Here is a 23,351-nt window from a genome sequence, read left to right as displayed (position 1 = left end):
AACTTAAGAATGACCAAAATTCAGAGGTACATCTACTTTCCTCTCCCTGACTGTAGCAAATAGCAGGTGCTTAGGAAGAATTCAAAGACCAAGGCAAACAGATGTGTTGTGCTGCTTTCCAGAAAATTTTTCTTCCTCTTTCTTCCAATTGCAGGTTAAGGGATCCTTGAGAGGATCATGGTACCTCTGCAGCTATGTGTTCAGGAGGGCTGGATGTGGAGGGCTATTTTCAGGACCAGCATCAGCCCACTGTGTTCCAGGTGTCACTGAGGTCCCTCAACAGGACGTGTGACTGCCTGTAGATTGAGGGATGGCACAACCAGTTATGCTGGTAAGCCCTATGTAACCCTGATGATTTTGTGTCTTGGTGAGTGGTGAAAGACAGTAGCACTTTCCTGGTCCTCCTCTCATCTCCCTCCTTGTCTGGCACCAATAACAGAAGACCTCCTTTTTCTCTTGCTTCTTGAAGATTATTAAGGAGGGAGGGAGCTGGGGGTATGTGGGGGGAACAGCAAAAAGTGATAATGAGCAAGGCATACTGTGAGGCAGAAGTCCAAATATTTAAACAGCTGCTCTATATTACTTGAGACTGGGGCTTTAATGGACTATCTCCATGTGTTTCACATTATGCATAATTATTTTCCAGGGCATGCGACACACTAGGAAATTTCTGCCATACTTCCATTGGAAAAGGTGTGACACTGCACATGTCCTTTCTATTAGAAAGGACATATATGTGCAGTGATTTGCTGTCTTTTCAGTGCCATATTTTTAAAAAAACAGGAATGGAGGCATTATTTCTGTACCAGATGTATTGTGAGTTTAAAACACAGTAGATCAGAGATCCACAAAAAAAAAAACTGGCCTCACTTGTTGCCCATTTAAACTCACAAAGTCCAGAAGACAGTTCTTACTTTCCCTTCCACATACCTTTGTTTGTTGGCTCCTTTCATGATTCCTCTGAAAAAATGACCTTCCAAGCTGTCAGCCAGACTTTCAGCCAGAAGCTGTCACAGTCATTGTTACACTCTTTACACATTTACTCTCACTGCATTAAGATTAAACAGGAAACAAACATCTACAAAGCACAGTATACTGTCTTTCTGTATGCACACAGCTAAAGTTCAAGTTTGGGCTTTTGTATCGCAGTACAGGAATGCAATGCAGTCTTGCTCAGTTAGTATCCCCCAGAAAGCTTCTGAAAAGATCATAACCCTAAGGTGTTCTTTTGACATGGTTCCTCTTTCTACAAGTTTCTTCTTTCTTCAGATTTTTTTTTTTCTTTTAATGTGCTACTGCAAACTATTTTTTCCATTGCTTAAAGTTTATCATGACCTATGTCTCTCCCTCATCTTCAATTGATTTTCCAAAGGTCAACATATAATGCAAACTTCTTTGTTATTTCATTGCCTACTTCTAATATTGTGTAATCAATCACTCTATTTCCTCCCTTGTCTGGAAAATGACAATTATAAACACCCTAAAGCAAACCTTTTTCTTCTTCTTCAGTCCTTTCTAACATTTCACAGAATACCTGACTACTGTGTGCTAGTGGGCTGCACCAGCATCATAGTCAGAAACAGATATTCTGTCCAGCAGTTGCAGTGGGAAGGTGAAGCGGTGTTCACACCCTCAGAAAATACCTAGCTGCTGATCAGTACTATGTCTGGTACTCCTTTATCTGCCTATATCCCTATATTCTCTATTTCACAGAATCACAGAATGATTGAGGCTGGAAGGAACCCCTGCAGGTCATCTGGCTCAACTAAAAGCCCTGCTTAAGCAGGGACATCCAGAGCAGGTTGCCAAGGACCATGTCCAGGTGGCTTTTGAAGATCGCCAATGAGGATACACCACAACCTCTCTGGGCAACCTGTGCCAGTGCTCCATCACCTGCACAGCACAGAAGTGTTGCCTGATGTCCAGATGGAACCCCCTGTGTTCCAGTTTCTGCCCATTGCCTCTTATCCTAGTGCTGGGCACTACTGAAGAGAGCCTCGCTCCGTCTTCATTGTATCCTCCCTTCAGATATTTATATATATTGATGAGATCCTCACCGAGCCTCCTCTATGCTAAAAAGTCCCAGCTTTCTCAGCCTTTCCTCATAGGAGAGGTGTTCCAATCTCTTGATCATCTCTGTGGCCCTATGTTGTACTCTTTCCAGTATGTCAATATCTGTCTTGTACTTGGGGGGTCCAGAACAGGAAACAGTACTCCAGGTGTGGCCTCACCAGTGCTAACAGAGTGGGTTTTATTCTGTAAACGCTTTGGTGAATACTTTCTATTATTGAGGCATATGTAGGACATTCCCAACCCCTAATAAGTGGCCCTAGTATAGGTGCATGAGGACCTTCACAGGAAGAAAATACTTTTTTGTTGTTGTTTTATTTTTTTCCTTTAAAAAAAATTAACTGAGAAGCCAACAAATACTACTGGATGGAAGGCGATACTAGGTAAAATTCCAATTCAAGAAAAAAAGTACAACTTTTTGACAGCAAGTGTGATTAAATGTTGGAGCAAAGTACAAGGAACAGGGAAGAATTAATCTCTGTACATATCCAAATGAAGACAGATTTCCTTTTATAGAAAATGTGCTTCAGCCCATTTTATTAATTTCATGATGTCACTGTACCAAAGTAGCAAACATAACTGAATAGACCGTGAGGTATAAATAAGATGGCCATGATGATTCTTCTGGTCTCAAACTTTATCTTTCCACTGAAGAGTTCCCATGCAGTGGAAACTGAACAGCTAATTTGTGTCCTTTTCTCAGGGAGAGGGCAAGTATCTGTCACTCCCTGAGGTGTCCTAAGCAATCCCAGTGGTTGCTGCCATGTTATGATGTTGCTGTTGTTGTTGTCTTCTTGTAAATGCCCAGACATCTTGACGACTGCACTCAGCTTGAGATATTTTCCTCTCCTCCTCTGCTGTAGTATTTGTGTCACTTGGGGAACGCTGCCAGTGGATTGGATCAGGTACAAGCATAACCAGGCAGGCCACTGAGGCAGGGAAGGAGAACAGCTGTCCTGAGCATTCAAAGCTTTACATTCTCTGCAGCTCTGGTGTGATCAGGGCCTCAAGATATTTATTAAGCTGGAAGAAGGCCCTTTTTGGTCTTGCAGATCACAGAATCTGCTTACCTATTATTTAGATACATTACAGTAGAATCCAGAGTGGTACCTAATGCTGCCTTATTGCAATAGAAATTCAAGAACAAAATAGATTTTATGCTGCCTGTGGAGAATAAAATATACTGCCATCTCTGTAATACTATTAAGCTATTTGTATATCTGAAGTCTACAATAATGCACAAATGATTTGATTCAGATATTAGTAAGGTAGGAGCCAAAATATATATACATCTATCTGTAAAAGTTCTTTAGTCAGCAATGTAAATACTGCCTTGTGATAAAAATATAGTTGCAGAAGAATACTCAGCAAGCCTAGGACACAAAACAAGACATTGTTTAGATGACCTGTGGAGAAAACTAAACATAATAAAATATGAATAACTTGTATAAATTGCATTTGAAAGTGAGGAGTGTTAGTGTGGGAAAACTGACTTACCTTTACTTGGGTAAAAACATTCTTTGAAGTCAAATAATTCTTTAACTTGAGGATGAAGGATGCTGGTGTCAACTACACTGGGTGACTGATTTATTGACAACTGAATGCCAGAGCGTGAGAAGAGTAAATTAACAGCTAAATGGCATGGGCAAAGAATTCAGCAAAACCTCCCATCAGGAACACTTTTAGCTGTGTAATGACTGAGGAGCAGTAATAGTAATGGTGAGAGCTGGTAAGTGCCAAATGTATCTTAGTTTGAAGCACTAGCAGGACTTCAGCACTGCTCTTGAAGACCCAGAGATGAAACTGCAGGGCGGTTGGAGAAGGATCAATGAGACTCATTGGCACTTCTTCAAAGCAGGGGCTTCTTCCCTTGTTGTCACTAAAAATGCCAAATTCTCTCTTTAAAAATATTGTAAATTGGGGGCCTTACTTGGACCAACAATCTCAGAGTACTTATTGTTGTACCTATTTGTGTTGAATTCAATCCTTTCATTTATAACTTCCAGAACTCATATAACTTACAAATTCCTTCAGAGAATTCCAGCAGTAGCAAAGAACGGGAATTACAGGGTACAGCTGCTATCATTCCTAAATAAAATTGTTCCCAGGCTGCATTTGCAATAGTTCTTGCCTGTTTACAGTGAAATCCTGTTCAGATTTCCACTGTATCACTCCTTTAAGCAGCTGTGCATGTGTGCAATTTAGTCCTGGAACCAAATAATATCATGTTTTCTAATGAGAATTACCTGCTGCCAGGCATATACTGAAGGCTTACAGCTCTAGAAGGCATTTACATGCATATGTAAGTCAGATAGTGTATCATGTGTGGCAGAGGCCACACACTGCATAGCTACATGCTTTCAGTGACACTAACTGATGGACATGTCACACAAAGTTCAGTAACTCTAAATAGCAGGATATGCCTGAACGTGATACCATTAGATGTGTTCACACGTGCTCTCACATTGGACTCGTCATGCAGGTGACCTGCCGTGTGATCTGTTACGTACTTGGTTCCTTCTCCCATTTTCCCTGTGAAGCAGGAGCAGATAATTTCCATGTTATCTGCGTGAAGGTATGTGGAATGGGAAAACGTTTTTTCTCAGTAAGGTGATGTGACCTTGTCAAATGGGATGAGGAGGAAAAGAGGAGGGCCAAGCAGAGACAAAAAACCTGTCTGACTAACAATGACAAAGTCAATGACCAGTAACAAACCTGGTTTGTGGCACTCCTTAGAGAAGGGTAGTGGGGTGGAGAACATTTATTCCAGCAACACGATCTGATGGAGGAGCTCCTAAAATCAGGATGATGAGAAAAGGTGGTCAATAAACAAACATAGAGACACAGACCTGACAAACAGTGATGGAGACTGTGAGAAGTCACACTGACTGATGGGCTATCCCAGAAAGGCTAACCTGGATTTGCAACTGATAAGATTGTAAACTGGGGAAATAAGGGGAATTGTGGGGGGATCCTGAGTGCTGGATGGGAGTTCTGGTAGAACTGTGCAAACTGATGAAGGAGGGTTTAGGGGGAAGGGAATGGGGGGGCAACAAAAGAGGAAAGAGACAGATACAGGTGTTAAAGGGGCCTGTTGTGTATAAGCACACTTGTCTGACTGTGCCCTGTGCCTTATCACGGCTGTCTGTCCTATTTTCTTTATACCCATTTTAAAATGTTTCTCTGTGCAACCTCACTCTCCATCCTGTGTGTGTGAGTGCCCCCCAGCTACTGGGGGGACCAGTGTGAGTGAATTTGGTGCCAGCTGCTGGAGCCAGCAAAGCCCCAGAGCCGGTGACTGGAACCAGTGGGGGTATTTAACCTCCAGCCACTAGGCCACAAATGGTGTGTGTCTCCAAACCAGTGGGGGTATTTAACCTCCAGCCACTAGGCCACAAATGGTGTGTGTCCCCAAACCAGCTACTGGGGGAAAAAAATGGGTGCCTGGGGGCAGGGCTGTGGGTGACAGCCTGTGTGCCTGGTGCCAAGTATCTGTATCTTCCCCAAAATGAGTGTGTGTGGGATGTGCATGTGTCATTTGCAAACTCTAGGATGGACTCAACAGGCCCTGAGTCCAGGCAGGGGTATCAGGTGGGTGGAGGACACTCAGATTAGTTGATAAAGGTTGGGGTTGCTACAGCAGATACCTGGAGAACATTTCACTAGGTGTTGTGTGATACTAGAATAAAGGTACCAGGGTAAGACATAATCATTATCTTATCTCTGTACCTGGTTGAAAAATAGGTTGTAATGGTAAATGGAGAAGAATCTGCTTATATACTGCTAGTGGGGTCTCCCACGGCTAGTTAGCTTGTCTAACTAACCACAGTCAGCAAATTGTAGGCAGTGCTGCTGTTTTCATTAAGCTTTATCATAAAATTTCCAAAAGATTTGAATAAATAAATAAATAAATAAATTGCAATTTCTGAAGTAACTTCAAGTCACTGGCAAGAGACTAACTTGCTCAGCTTACCCTAAAATTTAGCAAAACGTATTTAGGTAAGCAATCCTACTGTGTGAAAACCTGATTTTGGTTAAAATATCCCTGTCAGCCCGTTACCAGCTTTCGAGTATTTCATGCTGTCCAAAGCAGTGGAAAATATATTTTTGTTGCCACTTCCAGTAACTCACAAAATAAGAAGTTGAAACATTTTGCTGCATGAGGCAACCCTATATTTTCAGTTTGTGTTTGACCTAACCCTCTGTCAACTCTTTATAGAGGCATTAAATCAAGAAGGATATGATTCAGAGCTTTCCTGAGTCAGTAAAACCTTAGCGCTGACTCTGATGTGCTCCAGAGTAGGTCCTTGGACAGCAGAGTGACACATTACAGCTTAAATATCTTTCAAAAGGTTGACTCACTGCAACTCATGGGCATGCGTGCCTTAAGTATAAATAAGGATACTTGCCAAGAGGCTCACTTTATCTTATTTTGCAGGGAGAAAATAATGCAACATTTTGTATATTCAGGTATTTTAGCATTTGTTTGAGGGCTCATACTGGCAGTGTCTGATGTTCTGGATGCGGTCAGCCTGGCTCTGTAGAATTGCCTGTAGAAAATCCTCATCTGGCTGCTTAAAACTGCCTCCAGCAAGTGCTTTTTGCAGCTGTTGCTGTTCTCTCTCCCAGGAGCTGCACAGCCTTCCCTTGGTTGCAAGTGTCCCCTCCTTCTCCTCCTAACATCCTCACTCTCCCATGGGCTCATCTTGACACAGCCTGTCCTCATTTCTGGGAGGGTTAGTTTGAGCTTTCAGCAGTGTGCAGCTGCATGTAGCCAGCCTTAAAATACTTGTGAGTTGGGCACTCAACAAAAAACAAAAAGGCTCTACTAAAGGAAAAGGAATTGCATCAAGAAAAATGAAAAAAACAGAAGGAAGGAGGTAGAGAAAGAATTATGCAAGCTTCTTAGGAGCTGGGATGGCGTTGTCCTCTGCCCACCTGTGAGAGGCAGTCAGGTGTGTTTTCCCCTGGGGATCTGTGCTCAGCTGTAGGAACACATTTACAGGGCTGTCAGCAGTCATGTGCAGCTGTTACTGCTCTCTTGTTAGCTAACCTTGATAACCAAGAGCCAAGAGCATCCACCCCCAACATTTTGTGAATTAAATCATTTAGATTCACAAGACAATTTTAGGGTACTGCATATATTCTGCCCTTTTGAATAGCGAACATTATCACAGAATCACAGAATTTCTAGGTTGGAAGAGACCTCAAGATCATCGAGTCCAACCTCTGACCTAACACTAACAGTCCCCACTAAACCATATCCCTAAGCTCTACATCTAAATGTCTTTTAAAGACTTCCAGGGATGGTGACTCCACCACTTCCCTGGGCAGCCCGTTCCAATGTCTAACAACCCTTTCGGTAAAGAAGCTCTTCCTAAGATCCAACCTAAAACTCCCCTGGTGCAACTTAAGCCCATTCCCCCTTGTCCTGTCACCAGGCACGTGGGAGAACAGGCCAACCCCCACCTCGCTACAGCCTCCTGTGAGCTACCTGTAGAGAGCGATAAGGTTGCCCCTGAGCCTCCTTTTCTCCAGGCTGAACAATCCCAGCTCCCTCAGCCGCTCCTTGTAGGACTTGTTCTCCAGGCCCCTCACCAGCTTCGTCGCCCTTCTCTGGACCCGCTCAAGCACCTCGATGTCCTTCTTGTAGCGAGGGGCCCAAAACTGAACACAGTACTCGAGGTGCGGCCTCACCAGAGCCGAGTACAGGGAAACCATTATATTTGCCATATACCTGGACCTCATACTGGATAATTTTGAGCTTCTGACTGAAGGTGGTAACTGAGGAAAGAGCCTGATTTCTTTTTTATATGGCTGGATTTTTATCTGTTGTTTTGTCTTTCATTCATAATGCCAAGGGAGATGCTAAAACCTGGGTAACTGTGAAGAAAAATCCAAGAAACTATTGCTAGTGTACAAGATCTATTCTTATGATGTGGCTTTAAAAACCTCACCACAGGGCTTTGTAAATAATTAGGACTGCTGCTGAAATGAGGAATTTAATTTCTAGTTTCCAAGCTCTTAGTTCATATGAAACTATAAATATACTAAAAGCATTTGAAGAAATCAAGAGATAAAATATTAACAAAGCCAGACTTCAGAAGCTGCCTTACAAAGATGAATAACATTTTCTTGGAAATGGAGAAAGGCAAAAGCACAAGGCCACCATTAAGGCACCCTTGAAGGCAACAAACATACATCTTTTAATACCATTACATTTCATTTCAATGCTGTTTTGATGTTTCCCCTAGTAGCTACAAAGCTAATGCCTTTTTTTTTTTTTTTTTTTTTTTTTTTCCCTAAACTCCATTTCAGGTCTTGGACTCCCCGTTAATGGGAATAGCTAAACCATTACTTAAGCTTGTATACATTTAAACATCCCACATCAAGGGATTGGTATAAGGTTGAGGGGTAATTCCAAAAGACCACATTCACTAAAGGATTTTAGCACATGCTCAGTTTTAAGTGCTTGAATAATCCTTTTGATACCCTGCTTAATCTTGGCTTTAAAAAAGTACCTCTTGGGAAAGAATTTCTGTTTGGGAAGTGCAGGGATCAGGGGAAGGTGCCTTCAGCATCAGGGAGGAAGCCAGCCTGTGTGAGGACATAATGTAAATTGTTTTATGATTAAAATGATGAATAATTTTTGAATGGTAGGTGCTTTGCCACTTCAATTTCATTACCACTAAATAACATAATATTGCATTTTCGCCTTCCTGTTTTGTGAATGTCTATAATGAAAAGGGTAATTCATTTTTCTGACTTACCTGGAGACAACCTGGGGCCAGCACCCCTGCATGACTGGGTCCTGCCCCTGGCCTGTTCCCCACAGCCCTTAGGTTGCACTTTCTCATTTTTGACATCCAACCACACCCTGAGGAAACAACTTAAAATAGAAGAGAGCTCAAGTGCAAAGGCAGACAGAGCAGGCTGTACATTCCTCTGTTTCTTTATAGATAATAAATATAGAACAAGAAATTAAAAGCAGGGAGTGTAATGAGAACTTTAAAGTTTTCCTGCAAACCAACCTCTTCCTTCCCCAAGGAAAATGGGAGAGAGGGAGCTGTGTAAGTAAAGTAGGTTTGCTCTGGTTTATTACACACTAATCACTTTGACAGCTGCTTCTGAAGTAACATCTACGCTCAGTGCATATGCACTCATTCCACTGCGTCTGTCTCTGCAGTTCTAATTCTGTCAGACTGAGTTATAATTTAAGATCGATAGGAGGAAGGCAGAAGTCTGTGTCAAGCAAATGGTAGTCTCTGATGATAAGAAAGTAGGAAAAATCCTTAACCAGACCTATTTAAGCACCTCGGATGAATATTGTAGATGTGATTAGAATCAGCTGGTTAAAGGTTTTTCCACATCTTTTTCTGCTTCCCTGACATGTATGCGTTAGAAAAAAAGTGTGACCTAGAAGTGCACTGTTCATGTACTAAAGTTTCTTATAGCAAGCACTGAAAGATCTTAATTGCCACTTAGTGACTTTGGTCTTGATCCCCTTCTTGTATATGTGAATTGAAAATGGATCTTGTTGTTTTCAATATTTTGGACATTAATTAATTGCTTACTTATTAGATGTTGCTGACTGACTATTTATGTCATTATGAGCCCAATCATGAGGTGTGATTACATGTGCCATATATTCCCAGACATGTTATCCTTATTTCCATACATAATAAGAGAATGTGATTGTTTATGTTTGTCACAAAGACTTGTCAGAGTTCCCTTCCCTTCCCTTCCCTTCCCTTCCCTTCCCTTCCCTTCCCTTCCCTTCCCTTCCCTTCCCTTCCCTTCCCTTCCCTTCCCTTCCCTTCCCTTCCCTTCCCTTCCCTTCCCTTCCCTTCCCTTCCCTTCCCTTCCCTTCCCTTCCCTTCCCTTCCCTTCCCTTCCCTTCCCTTCCCTTCCCTTCCCTTCCCTTCCCTTCCCTTCCCTTCCCTTCCCTCATTCTATATGCAGTCATGTCACCAGACAAAACCCTACAGGGTTGCTCACCACCAGAGCAGGGCATCACCACTGAGCCCATGCTCACCAGCTCTGCAGACCAATGTTGCTCCTCTACCTCTTCTGGATGTGTCTGAGCACCACCATGGTGCTGTGTGATGATAGCATCCATGCTTCTGCCTTGGAGCTGCCAGATGTAAATCTATGAACCCTACAGGCATCGAACCTCCATTTTAGTTTGTAGTAATCAGGGACCATCAGTCTCTCAGAATTGTGAGCTTTGGGTATGTTGTTTTTTTTTTTTTTTTTTTTTTTTTTTTTTTTTTTCTCTGCTTGTATATGCCTCTGATTATTAATTTCTCCTATTTTACCCACAAGAAGCAGAGAAAACTCTCTTGGGTTGACTGGTGACTTTACAGAGATGGAAACAGTGAGTAGCAGTTGGGCTTTCTTTAAGCCTGTGTTAATAGGCTTTTTATATATTTGCTATGTTTTAACATATTGCAGCCGTGTTCTTCAAAATCCAGGGAGTTCTTAAGGAGGCAACGGGGAGGCTCATTTTACAGCCTGAGGCACCAAGGGAATCTCATATCTCTAATATGATTCTGGAGTTTATGGCTCCTCACAGGTCTTCTAAGTTACTAATTATTTTAAAAATTCAACCATTTCTAAACAAAATGTTTAAACTGTTTTCTCACATTAAACAGATTTCCATGTGCTAGGTGTTTCTGGGAAAAGAAACCCCACTTTTATTGAAACTGCTTTATTTAGAAGTAAGGTCTATCTTTTATAAAAATACAGCTCAAAACTGCATATGGGATAGGGCTTTTCTTCCACCCTTATATCATACCCTTATTGCCTATTAGGCTGACTTCAGTTTTGGGAGAATCACTTGGTTAGTGCTAAATATAGCATTGCATCTGCCCTTAAATGGGAGTGAAGGGGCAGTAGCCTTCAGAGAGGGGAATTATTTTTATTTTCCTCAGCCAGAGTTTGCTAAGCCGGGAAAGGCTGGTCTTCCTCTCTGCTTTGCAATATTTCTATATCCTTGGTAAGTCCCTTCTTTATATAGCTTGTTCTTGTTCAGAACAAGTGGGGATTATGGGGAAAGTGTTGGGTGCTTTTCTGTGCAAAATGAATTATTATTCCCCTTCCTTGGGGAGAACCAGCATTAAGAGGGATACAGATTAATTGATGAAAAGACAAACAAAAAGGAAAGTGTTTTATTTAGTGCATGGTCAGTTTGATTTTATTGCATATTACATTTCCTCTTTTTTTCTTTTTTTTTTTTCTTTTTCCTGCTTTTACAGAACTACATTATACCAATCTCCAGTTCTATTGGCCAATGTGCTTTCACAGTTGCATGTACATTGACAGTGACACTTTTTTTTTTTTTTTTGTGGGTTTATGCTGTATGAAGAGATAAAGCATGATATTTGTGAAGTCTGTGCACAAATAATTAAGCATAGAATACATTCTATAGTAGCTGGCAAAGCTATTTGGTGTGCTGAAGAACAGAATGTAGCTGGGACAGAAAGTTCTACTTTTTGTCTATCCTACTTTTCAATACATCTTCAGAAGACACTTTTCTGGTGTCTGTATTGCTTTAGGCTACGTGATGTGTTCTGTGCCACATGAAGATTCCAGCTAAATACCACTGATAGAGTCCTGTTCATGCTCTTGAATCTTTGCCTGTGGGTTGATAATACCTGCAAGCCAATGAAAATATCATAATGAGAGATAATAAAGCTTGGGATGATGGGAAGTGACTGACTTTCACTATCTCACTGTCTCACACTCCTTGTTGTCCAGCTGAAGACATGTAGTACACTAGCCCAGTGAAAGGAAATCTTAAAACTTTATTGGAACTTGTTGCAACTCTTTTGTATTTGGAGTGTTAGGATGGCAAAATGTCAGGTCAATGTGGCCAAATTCAGCCTCATTTAATTCCCAGTGAAATAACATTACGAATTGATAAGAAAGTACCTACATCAGTGGGTTAAATGGATGGTTCTCTTTAAATGTTCGTTCTCTCTAGGTTATATGTTGATTAGATGATGAGGATGGGATCTCAACTCCCTTCCATTGTGAGAGTTGTGGAAAAGCCAAAATTATGTATTTTTTTTTAGACTAACAAGCATGCAAGAACTGGTACTCCTCTGCACTGCAGTGACTTCACTGGAGGGAAGGGTACGCAGGGGAACAGAGCCATGTCTCTGCCTCCTATCTACATGCTGCAGAGAATAGCTGGGGGTTAACTCCATCAGTGGTTACAGCTGTGACCATCAGCACGCACCATATATGCCAAATCATCTCCACACTAACTTAGAAGGTGAAACAAACCATTCAGAGACTATTACAAGGTCAAGGTTCACATTCTAAGTAATCATATATGTGCTATATATACCTGTAATATAATAACCTTTGCAAGCAGGTTTATTTTGTGAGTTGTTAAATGTCTGCTTATTCAAAACATATTAATTTATTAACAAAAAATAGACATGTGATGTGAAAATGTTGCTTTGTTGGACATTCAGTTGTCTAGAAATCAGTGAGAGAATTCTTTTTTTAGGTTTAATGAGGCAAGTAATGTCTAGTTCTGGAGATTACTTGAACCTGTTGCTGTTGTCCACAAGATTTTTTTTTAAAACCAGTTTTTAGGCTAACACTATTTCCAGACAAAGGAGGTGTGATCAGTAAAATATGATGCAATGATGTAGATAAAGACAAGACAAGGAAAGAAAAGACAAGGAGTCTCAGAGCTTGATGACTAATGTCTGGAATTCCATATGGTTTAAGCATTGGAAATTCCATATGCTTTTTTAATTTCAGAAGCATTTGTATTCTGTTGTCAAAAAAAAAAAAAAAGAAACTGAATTTTTATTATGGAGAAACAAAATAACTTCAATGCGAAAGACAAGTGTTTGGAAATGACAGTAGATATTTTTCTTTTTAGTTCATCCTTTTTCATACACAGAGCTTAATTTCCTGTATAAGATCTAAAAACACACATACAGAGATAAAAGACTGAACAGAAATATTAGCATTTTAGAAGTTCATTACTGAAATGAGGAAGATGCTACCAGACCCTTTACATACTATTCTGTTTTAGACTGCAGTGTTTAGGAGCCACATAATGATTCATGCAGGCTTTACAAGATTTCCACCAAAGTGAATTTCCTGGGGGAAAATGTTCTTATGTATCTGTTGTAATTTCTACAGGATTGATATAACCATCTGGAAAGGACCATATGTTTTCTGAGGTAGAGCGATAATTCTTTAAAAAGGTCATTAGAAGCAACTGATGACTGGGAGGTGTTTTTTATTTTATTTTTATTTTTTAATCTTCTGTTGTGACATATAGGTAGTATGGAATTAAATATATTTTATCACATAAATATCATGGACTTTAACGTATGATGGGCATATAAGTTGAAAAACCAGAGCTTCCAAAAAAACTTCGAGTGATGTGGAGAACAGCAAGCAGAACCACAGACAGATAGAGGGACCAGCTCCTACGTCATGGGGAAAATCAGGACAAACTCTTGATTCAGTGCAAAAGTTCAAAGACATTTAAGAAAGATGAGATGCAGAGGAAGATCAGGAATGAGGATGTGCATTTAGGAGCAGGATGTACTGATCTTTCAGCCAGAATGAGGAAGATAGGCTACGTGAGGGCAGAACCTAAGAAACATTTTTGGCACTTGCAGATGGACAAGGACAGAGACCAGCAAAGAAAGTGCAAGTTCCATGGTATAACATTGGCAGGTCAGGCAGAGAAAGTACATGCTGTATAGTGCACCTCTCATGACAGGAGCCTCCTGAATATACGAATGCAAGTTTTCTATCTATGGTGAGCACAACCATGTTCTCTTTCCCATGGCATTTGTCAATCCCATCCATCAATTTACTTGGTGGTGTGCCTGCTCTCTGAGGCTAGGTGAATGATCATGCTAGAATTTACTGCCTGTCCTTTAAATCTTAAATTAACTCACTTATCAAACTAACAATGTCTCTATATCAGACCCTTGGCTTCCAGCTCAAGAATGTGGCCCCCTGTCACATGGTCCTAGATTATTGCTTTCTATTCAGGTTAGTATTACTATGGCTTGAAACTATGCATATCCTGGCCTGGGAACTCTGCCCTCTACTCGTAAGTTTTACACTTTTATTCATGCACATAAATTGTCATATACATGCTACTAAATGTGAAGAAACATATATTTGTGTAAACTAGTCTAATTCACCTGTGTTTTATATCATTAACCTTTAAGGGCATTTTAGTTGGCCTAATATTTTTGTTTGCATTTAATAGTCCTCTGAGTGGTTTATACAGCACACAGATTAGTGCAGTTTAGGTCCTGCTGATGTCAGGACCACCATTTACAATCACAGAAATGTATGGGAATTAAAAATAAAAATGTAGGAGTACAACTGTGCTATGTTCCACCAAAAGACTGAAGGTGAGAAACTAAATTTGTGAGGAACATCCTAAAAAATCCTTGGCCTGTAACTCTAGATCTTTTTATTGAAATCCAGGGAAGTTAATAGGATCTGCATGGATGGATTCAAATTTTTTTATTTTTTTTTTTTGTGACACACAGACCATATATTTCAGTTCACTCTTGCAGTCACATTCTAGTAGAACTTGGTGACCAAAACTTGATATTTGCTTTTTAATTCATTAGAATTATTCAAACAATTAAATTGTCTTTCTTTTGTTTATGATCTTTTCTGTAACGTTTTTACGGAATTTTTAAATTCTCATTGGGAAATTGATTTTTTTTCTTTTCCCCTGATGCCTCTATCAGAGCATTGCCTCCATCTTGCTATTGGGTCAGTTCCACCAATTGACATGCCAGCATAAGTATGTCTCCAGCCACTGCCAGTAATAAAATCTTGATTTACCTAAGTCAGTAACTTCAGTGGGGCTAACCTGTCATCTGCATATCCTGTTACCTAACTCTTTTACTGACAAGTTGAATAAATATTGTGATATGTTTCAAACATCTCACATAAATGTATATTAACAGAAAACTGGAAAACCAGTCAACATCTTGTTCCTAGGAAGACAATAGACACTTCTCTTATCCCAAACTTGATACCCTATGGTATTTTTAGACTCTGCTAAAGCTGTTTTTACAGTGGGTCTGTGATTTTTCTTTTCCTATACTCATTGTTGCAGCTCTGTTAAGTATTAAATACATACTCTGCAAGCATCATTGTAATTAACTGATGATTATTACATTTGGAACTGTTGCCAGGCAGCTCCCCTCTGTGTTAACAGAAGGCAAAATGAGTCTGGCTGCTAACAAGCTCAGTTAATTGCTTGCATGGAGGCTGGGAGCAAAGGGCTATGCCTGTTTCTATTCTAAAGCTGTTTGGGTAAATGCGAGGAACATCTGAACCTAAATTTTAAGAAACCGTGGGTGCTGATTAATAGAAGAAGATACACTAGTTAAAATGTAAATTTTACATTCAGTGGAAGAGGCTGAACTGTAAATGGCTAAGATATTTTATCAGAAATGAAAATAACCCAGACTGTGATCCATCCAGACACAGGCATTACTCTGCAACCTTTATACATCAGATCTTAGGGGCAGTTATATACACGGCAACGCATAAATTGCATCTTGATAAATTCATAGAATTGTTTAACTGGGCTACACGTAAACATGAGTAGCTCTTAACAGCTGAGTCAGCTGAATCCATGGGTTTGCCATTTGCACCTTCATTTAAGTGAAAGAGCTTATTAAAAATAGAACAGAAGGAACATTATACCATTAACTGTCTGGTTAACATACAAACTTAGGGGAAAGTCAAAAGTAATGTACACAATAGTCACACTGTTAGACTGCAGGAAGAAAATAAGTATTAGATCTCTGCAGGCATCATGTCATGTACAGATACCAAAATTAGGAGAAGTCAGAGCTGTGTCTGTGTAACCATTTACGTAGCCAAGAAAATGTGTTGCTCATATAAGGAGTTAAATAGGATCATGTCAGCTCAGTATTGCACACCTCTGCAAGGTATTGAACCATGGTATACTCATTTGGATGATGTTAACTTTCTTATTTCTCTAGAAATGTGGTAATATATTTCTTTAATGCCTATTTCTAATGTTGTCAACCTGCTTTATTTTTGTCTTGCAGTGCCCGGTATTTTGCCTAAAGTTCTCATTCCTGCACACTCGTGACTTAAAGCTCTCATATCTCTTTAAAAAGGATTGAAAAGGTAACTAACTATAGGCTGTGCAGAAGGTGCAGCTGTCAGGTGGTAAATTATAAAACCTCACCTCCAAATCTTACGTCTTTTTTTTTTTTTCCCCTAAGATGTTTCTGCAATTAACTATACCTCCTAAATATATCTGAATATACCTGCAGAGAGATTTTTCTTGGAAAAGTAAGACTAGCTGATGTGAGAATGTCATGACATGGGGGTATCAGACTCAGCTTTTGAATACCTGAAACAAACTATCAGACACAGCTGGAATTTATAATTGTATATGCTGGAAATAGGGTATTTGCAGATAATTTACCATATTTTAACTTTCAATTTCTTAGACTTAAAAGCGTGTTTGTTTGCTTTTAATTAATTAGGGCGTGATTTTGAAGGGTTCAGGCAAAATTGCCAAATAAACACATAAAAAGGAGGGATTTACTAAACTTATAATCACAGTTTTTCAATGAATCATCTTATGTGCTTCTTCCTAAAAGCATGATATAAGAAATCTAGCATTCATTTTTCAAGAATAAATTGTTGCAACAAAATGTACAAAATGATTATTCCTGCATGTACAGTCTGGCTAGTAGTACAATTAGGAGAAACATTTAAAAGTCACATTAATTTTAAATGCAAAATTATTGATGATATCCATGATTTCTAACAATTTTATATCTGCTTTCCTATTCTTAGATGGAGATTTTGCAAATGATTTTTCAAAACCTGAGATAAATTCTGTTACCTGACAGAAAACATCACTGCTTTCAGCATAAGTAATAAACTTTTAAAATACTATTTGCAGCAGTATTTTACTGAACTAAATTGATTGCATGTACTTTTTATGTAGTAAAAAGATAAATAAAACAAACAAAAAAAATGCTTGAAATTTGAAAGTTGACAATCAAGTGGTGACTGAGTTTCTTTAATTTTGAATTAGATCTCATTTTACCAGAAACACGTTTTCCTGAAATAGTTATTCCTCTAGTTTTAAACTGTGTACTACTCATTTTTCTCCCTAAAGCATGTATACCTATCCAGGTAAACAATAGGAAATAGAACACATATTTGAATTGGTCAGTATCAGAACCTTTGAAATTGATTAAGGGGAGTTCACATTGTATTACAATGAGTTTATAAGATTTCTGTTCAAATCTAATTGAGCTTTCATTTTATATGTGTCATAAAGCTGCCTACTTCTGGGGCTTTTTATGACAAATGCAGACATTTGGTGTGGTTCTGAGGCTTTCACTCAGGCAAGTTCCTCTCAGCAGAGCACATGGCCAGTCAGGGAAGTGCTGTGGGGAACTGGAGCAGGGGCTGAGGCCTGGGGGCTGACATCCAGGGCCATGGAGAAGGCCTTGGGAGGGCTAAGCAGGGTCATTCAGGTCCATTACTGACCCTGGGCCTTGGAACCCTCTTAATGTGTCCTTTGGGTGAGCTAGTGGTGCTTTACTTTTGAGGTGGGTCCCAGGCTCCCCTCTGTCTGTGCCCCAGCAGACAAAACCCACATAATAGCTGGGGCATTTCCCTTATGTTTCAGGAAGAAATCAGATGTTTTGTGAATCTGCCTAACTAAAAACTTTAGGATTTGGCGCAAGCTGCTTTATAGACTTTATGAATGGAAATCGCTTCTGTTGTCACCAAAGTGCAGCCATCTCTTGGGGAAAGTGTTGGCTGTTCATTTGCCTATTGGAGTCACTCACAGCCATTTAGACCAAGGGCCCCATATCCAAATGATTATGCAAACGGGACTGACGGAAGCAGATCGTAGTTACACAAGCTGGTACCTACTCAGGACATGGCAGGTAGCATTACCAACTTTTATGAAAAATTCCTAATGAGTGTAAAATTCCTAATGAGTGAAAAATTCCTAATGAGTGTAAAAGGATGTGGACACCTCTGCCTTCTAACACTGTAGTAGGGAATTTGCTTCTCTCTGACAGTGGGAGAAATTATGAATGAGGACAACCAGAATGATTGGAGGTCTAGAAAAATCATGAGAAACAATTGAAAAACCTAGCTTTGTTTAATTTAAATAAGAGAGCTGAAAGATGTTAAAAAAAATCTTCAAACCTTCAACAGGCTGCTACAAAAGTGGGTGGATATAGTCTATTTTGTGTTGTCATGGTGAACTGGACTAGAAGCAGTGAGTGCAAATTGCAACAAGGACAAAGCAAAACGTTTGAAGAGCAGAGAGATGAAATATCTAGAAAATACCCCCCAAACTGTCAAATTTCTGTCCCTGGAAACTTCTGAAGAGGTGTTAAGTGACAACATGAAGGGAAAAATGATCCAACAATTTACCTTCTAGCTCTATCATCTGTAATTCCTTGACTTACTGTGTGGCTAAGATACAGTCTGAGATGTGCATATGTATAATTGATGTCTCTATTTGTCACAAAGTGATGAAATTTTATACATTTGTTCCTGTACACACGTATATGTATGTATGTGAAAATATCAAACCTAAATGTCTGAAACATATGGCTGAATGTGATTTCCCTGCAGGAACTGCTAATTGTAACAAACTGAAGCATGTCATCACTAGCAGTGCCATTTTACCAGAGAAGGCACAAACACTTTGATCAGTCCTATCGCAATATTCAGACAAGATATGTACTTGAGGAATATGCAGCAAGAAAGTGAGTACTGTGTATTTCACATATGTAACATAGAGATGCTTCTATTTTGGATAAATAGTTCTTAGACTCAAGATATTTACATCCTCCTCTCTCCAGTTTGTGACATACTCAGAATGGTAGCCTTCCAAGTCCTTCCACAGGGATGCTACTTATCAGTATTCTACCAGCACAGCTAGACTTTCTAGCTATGCAGCAACAGATCCTTGGATCTGAGATGGATCTGAGAATTCATTCTGTTTACTACCTCCAACTTGGAATTTCCTTTTTTTAGGCTATGATTGAAGCTCAATCTGACTTAAGAAAAATTGCCATGAAATTAATTGGAAATCATAGAAGCATAATATCCCTTATTCCATATGGCATGAGGATATTCCTTCTCCTAAATTTGGCTATTCCTACTCCCGAATTTAGCTATTTCTAATTATGGTGGCTTTTTTTTTTTTTCTTTCTTTCTCTCCTTTTTCCCCTCCAAAACAAAACAACAAAACATTTTCAATTCCTGTTATGTGAAATCTCAGAGTTTTAGTAACAAGATACAGTTTTTTTTTTTTTTTTATCTTGAAGCCTGGAATATTGAATCTTTGTTGCTTAAAGATCACTGTGCTCCCTCCTCAGTAATTACGATGCCTAGCTAACTGTCCAGCTTGTCCAGATTCCCTTTTGAAAGAGGGGAGTTTGAGGAAGGTTATATGAAGTAGAGAGGCAGGAATATTTAGAAATAGACAGTATTATAAGGATTCTGCCTTGTTTCTTAGATGACCTGGTCCCTCATGATTCGCTGTACAGTGAATAGCACTTGAAAGATTGGAGACTAAGTATAAATTTAATAGAACTGAATGAAGTAAAATGCCTAACGATCCCCAACGACAAATGATAGGCATTAGGCCTCTGAAGGACAAGTGAGAATCAGAGCTACTAGGGCACTAGCATAAACTAGCATTCTTACTGAACAGTGGTCAGTCATGGAATTCAGCTCATTTAAAGTAATTTCTTTGACTTTAGTGAGTTCATGTTTTACCAGATTTGCTAGGTTATAACAGTGTCTTTTATATTTGAAGGGCTGCTTCTAGACAGGCTGCTTATTATGAATCATCTGGCTTGGGAAAAACAACATGTAGACTCTGTGCCAGGAGGGCACGCACCTTGGCTCATGAAACAATGCAAGAATCCAGGAAAAGGTAAAGCTTTGACCTGTGTAGTGGTTCTGGTCCCATTTAGGATCTCTCTTTTGCCAGGGCTCTTTTCAAAGTTGGCAAGACTGGAGTCTTCTCTGTCACTGTTCTTCACTAATCTATTTTGGCTGGAATACTAAATGACTGAGTGTCACTTTCAGTCTTATATTTCAGCCCAGAGTTGTTCCCTCTAATCCCCAGCCTGACCCTTGAAAACAGCTTTAATACCAAAAGAAATTAGTATCTGCCTAGGATCCCAAACATTTTCAAACAGATCTACTACACTATTACTGCATTTCTGGATTGGGTCAATTTAAACATTGAGTTCTTTCCATAATACCAAGAGGGCTTATCACCATGTCTCAATTACAGACTTGATATGAAGTCTTAGAGTAAATGTGCTGACAGCAATATTAGACTTAGTGAATTTGACTGTTTCTGCTCTGCCATGCTTTACAGTGACTTTAACAAAGGCAGAGAATATGTGTTGCAAGAATAAATTCTACCATCTTTATAGAAAATATGTCAAGGGAATCATGCAGATACATAGAGTTCTAGTACTTTGACTGTTTTGAAGGATATACCCTGGAAGTGGAATGTTCCAGGAAAATCAAACTCATTCGCATAATATATTATTTTTTAAATTGTCTTAAATTTTATCAATATAAAATTATACATGGCAAAATAAGGCTGGTGTTCAAAGTACATTGAAATGGCAAAAATAAATACTTAAAAAAATGCCAGAGAAATCACAGCTTGATCGCTGAAGTTCATGTAAGTCTTCTCATTTGCTTTGCTACATGTCGGGTTATAATTTGAGAGTCTATAATGACAGTCGTATTAGAAATTTCTTGTAGTCAGCTCCTTACTTTCTTGCTGTTTTCAAGGCAGAGTACCATAGGTTGTTTATAGAGTCATTCAGAACGAAGGAGCCTGAGCTAGCTCCTCCTAAAAATGTTGATTAACTTTTTATAAGAATTGCTTCCTCACAGTTTCCTGAAGTGGCTCACTAAGCCTTTTACAACCCAGAGATTGCTCAAAAGGTTGTCTTGGCCTACCAATTTTTGCATCACTTCCCATTCACTCCTGTCCCAGGACAGCTTTTGCGAACTCCTTAGTCTGTATCTTTCAGGTGAGGTCAACTGATGCAGCCCATGGAGCTAGCAGTGTTTCCCATGTACTAGAGCCAAAGGCATATCAAAACCAAGGCCCAACACTTACCACAGTGTGACGTAGGCACATAACATGCCTTCACTCAACTGCCTTGTTGCATCTATGGGGAGGAAAGTTAGGGGCCAGAAGGAAGCCAACTAGGTTCTTGATCTCGATTACCAAAGGACAAAGACTATGGGGTGCCAGGTCAGTGTCACCATGCTAGTTTCCAAGAGCTATGGGGCTATGGCACCATATATACGGGGGGCAAGACTGTGAAGGAAAATTCATATTTATCTGATATGCTGATTAGGATAGGCAGATAGACTCCAAGAATAATTCCTAAACTAGATTTTATATCCTGATGATATTGTTTCAGAACCCTCAGCTGCCTAATGTGTATGAGCGATAATCTTAAAGCTTCATGTTGATTACTCTTATCTGATATTTTTTCATGTTCTACAGGACTCATGAACAAAAGTCTCATGCTAGTGAAGAGAAAAGAATCCGGTTTGCCAGTGAGTTGTCAGCTTTGGAAAAAGAGATTCACACAGCCAGGCACCGTGCTAGGGAACAACTGGATAGACTTGCTATACAAAGGATGGTACAGTACTCAAGTTTTTTTGTTCCTATGCGAGCACAATTATAAGATATACTAAAATGTCTGTGTTTCAAATATTGTTAGGGATTTAGCATCTTTTAATCTTGTGGATTTAAAATTAAATCTTCTATCCCCTTTGAGTCTGGTGCTAAATGCTTCCTTTCTACGTCTGCTTTTGTTGTTTTGCCTTTTTTAATAGGTAGAAGAAAATATGGCTATGGAAAGACATGCTGTTGAGGAAAGAATAAGTCGAGCTCCTGAAATCCTAGTGCGCCTGAGGTCTCACACTGTCTGGGAGAAGATGTCTGTGAGTCTTTGCTTCACTGTACAAGGATTTCCTACCCCTGTTGTACAATGGTAAGAGACTGGCCTTATCCAGGCCTCTAAAAATGTTGTTAATCTTTTTCCATTTGGAAGCTATGGCATAACTGATAAGTGTTGCATACATAATGGCTATGTTAAAACCCCTTTTTAATCCTCATATATGTGCTGGATTGTAGCACTCGATACCACAGTGGAAGGAGTGGGAGGAAAGCTTGATGAATGGCCCTGTGCACTGTGAGAAGCAGAGCTGAATATTTCAGAAGGCAGTCTGTGGAAGGCATTCCAGTCTTTTTGGACATTCATTTTTCCTGAAAATGAAGTAGCAAAAATCCCAATACACAAAGCTCACAGGTTACTTGCTAAGCCTGGGTAAACTTGCACAGCACTATTGCTGTCATAGACAATTGTTTTCACAGACTGCTTGTGTGTTCACTTTGTGTCAGCCCCTGTTGAGGTGGAAAGTCACGTAATAGCCCTGAAGCTGTGTAAGCACCATCCTATATATATATGGGACGTCCACAGAGCAGACTGTGAATAACTAACCTGAGGCACTATTCTGTTGCTGTTTCCTTTTTTGAGCTGAAGTGCTTTATTGTGATCAAAGTTTATTTCCCATCTTATGTCATGGCTAGTGGACTGGAAAGTTCAAAGGCACGTCCTGCCTTCTCTCTACTGCCAGCTTTTCTGGTTTGGGTGCACATCTCTTTCCACTGCAGTGGTGACTCTCCTTCACTTTCACGGCCCAATGTATATCTATCCATACATACTGGAAAGTACACAGGTAGAGAAAATTTATACATATGTAACTCAGATGGTAATAAATTATACCTCTGAGTAAAAATCAACTGAATTATTACAGTGAATAGAAGCTGCTTATTAGTTCTTTTTTTTTTCTTGATTGTCAGGTACAAAAATGAGGAATTGATTACACCTGCAAGTGATCCAGCAAAGTACAGAGTTGAAAGCAAATATGGAGTACACGTGTTGCATATAAATAGGTAGGTTATTCTGATGAATTCAACAAATTTTTATTCTCTACACAAAATATTTTATATCAAATACAATAAAAAAAACATACAAATGCTACAAGAGAGTTGTTAAATTCAACACACTTCTCTGTTGTTCTCACACTTAAGCTATAGAAGGTGGATATTAGATCAGGAAAATGAAATGAAAATGAAAAATTAGGTGTTTCTATTATTTAGCTCCAGCAATATACAA

The 23,351-nt window shown here is 39.5% G+C and overlaps 1 protein-coding gene and 1 long non-coding RNA gene across 7 annotated transcripts in view; one reads left to right on the top strand and one right to left on the bottom strand.

Moving 5' to 3' along the window:
- Window positions 1-2,590: 2,590 nt before the first annotated feature.
- LOC137854681 (uncharacterized) lies at window positions 2,591-9,131 on the bottom strand. The gene is made up of 4 exons (XR_011095333.1): window positions 8,841-9,131; window positions 8,592-8,667; window positions 4,786-4,864; window positions 2,591-2,999 (listed from the first exon to the last, which is right to left on the bottom strand). It is a non-coding gene; the product is annotated as an uncharacterized lncRNA (long non-coding RNA).
- Window positions 9,132-10,165: 1,034 nt separating this feature from the next.
- Window positions 10,166-23,351, top strand: part of MYOM2 (myomesin 2) — a 79,571-nt gene continuing 66,385 nt past the window's right edge. For 3 of the 6 annotated variants that reach the window (XM_068678431.1, XM_068678426.1, XM_068678427.1), the window contains exons 1-7: window positions 10,926-11,068; window positions 16,170-16,251; window positions 18,748-18,881; window positions 19,940-20,059; window positions 21,671-21,809; window positions 22,006-22,163; window positions 23,036-23,128. In XM_068678431.1, coding sequence (XP_068534532.1) covers window positions 18,775-18,881; window positions 19,940-20,059; window positions 21,671-21,809; window positions 22,006-22,163; window positions 23,036-23,128 — 617 coding nt within the window. In that variant the 5' untranslated portion in view covers window positions 10,926-11,068; window positions 16,170-16,251; window positions 18,748-18,774. Of the gene's footprint in view, window positions 10,306-10,395; window positions 10,448-10,925; window positions 11,069-16,169; window positions 16,252-18,747; window positions 18,882-19,939; window positions 20,060-21,670; window positions 21,810-22,005; window positions 22,164-23,035; window positions 23,129-23,351 lie in introns of those variants that run through there. The other 3 variants (XM_068678428.1, XM_068678430.1, XM_068678429.1) reach the window with 3 other exon arrangements.

Source organism: Anas acuta, chromosome 3 (genome assembly GCF_963932015.1).
Source record: "Anas acuta chromosome 3, bAnaAcu1.1, whole genome shotgun sequence".
Classification (NCBI taxonomy): Eukaryota; Metazoa; Chordata; class Aves; order Anseriformes; family Anatidae; genus Anas; species Anas acuta.
The sequence above is the reverse complement of the archived record's forward strand: the minus strand, read 5'-3'. Positions and strand labels throughout refer to the sequence as shown.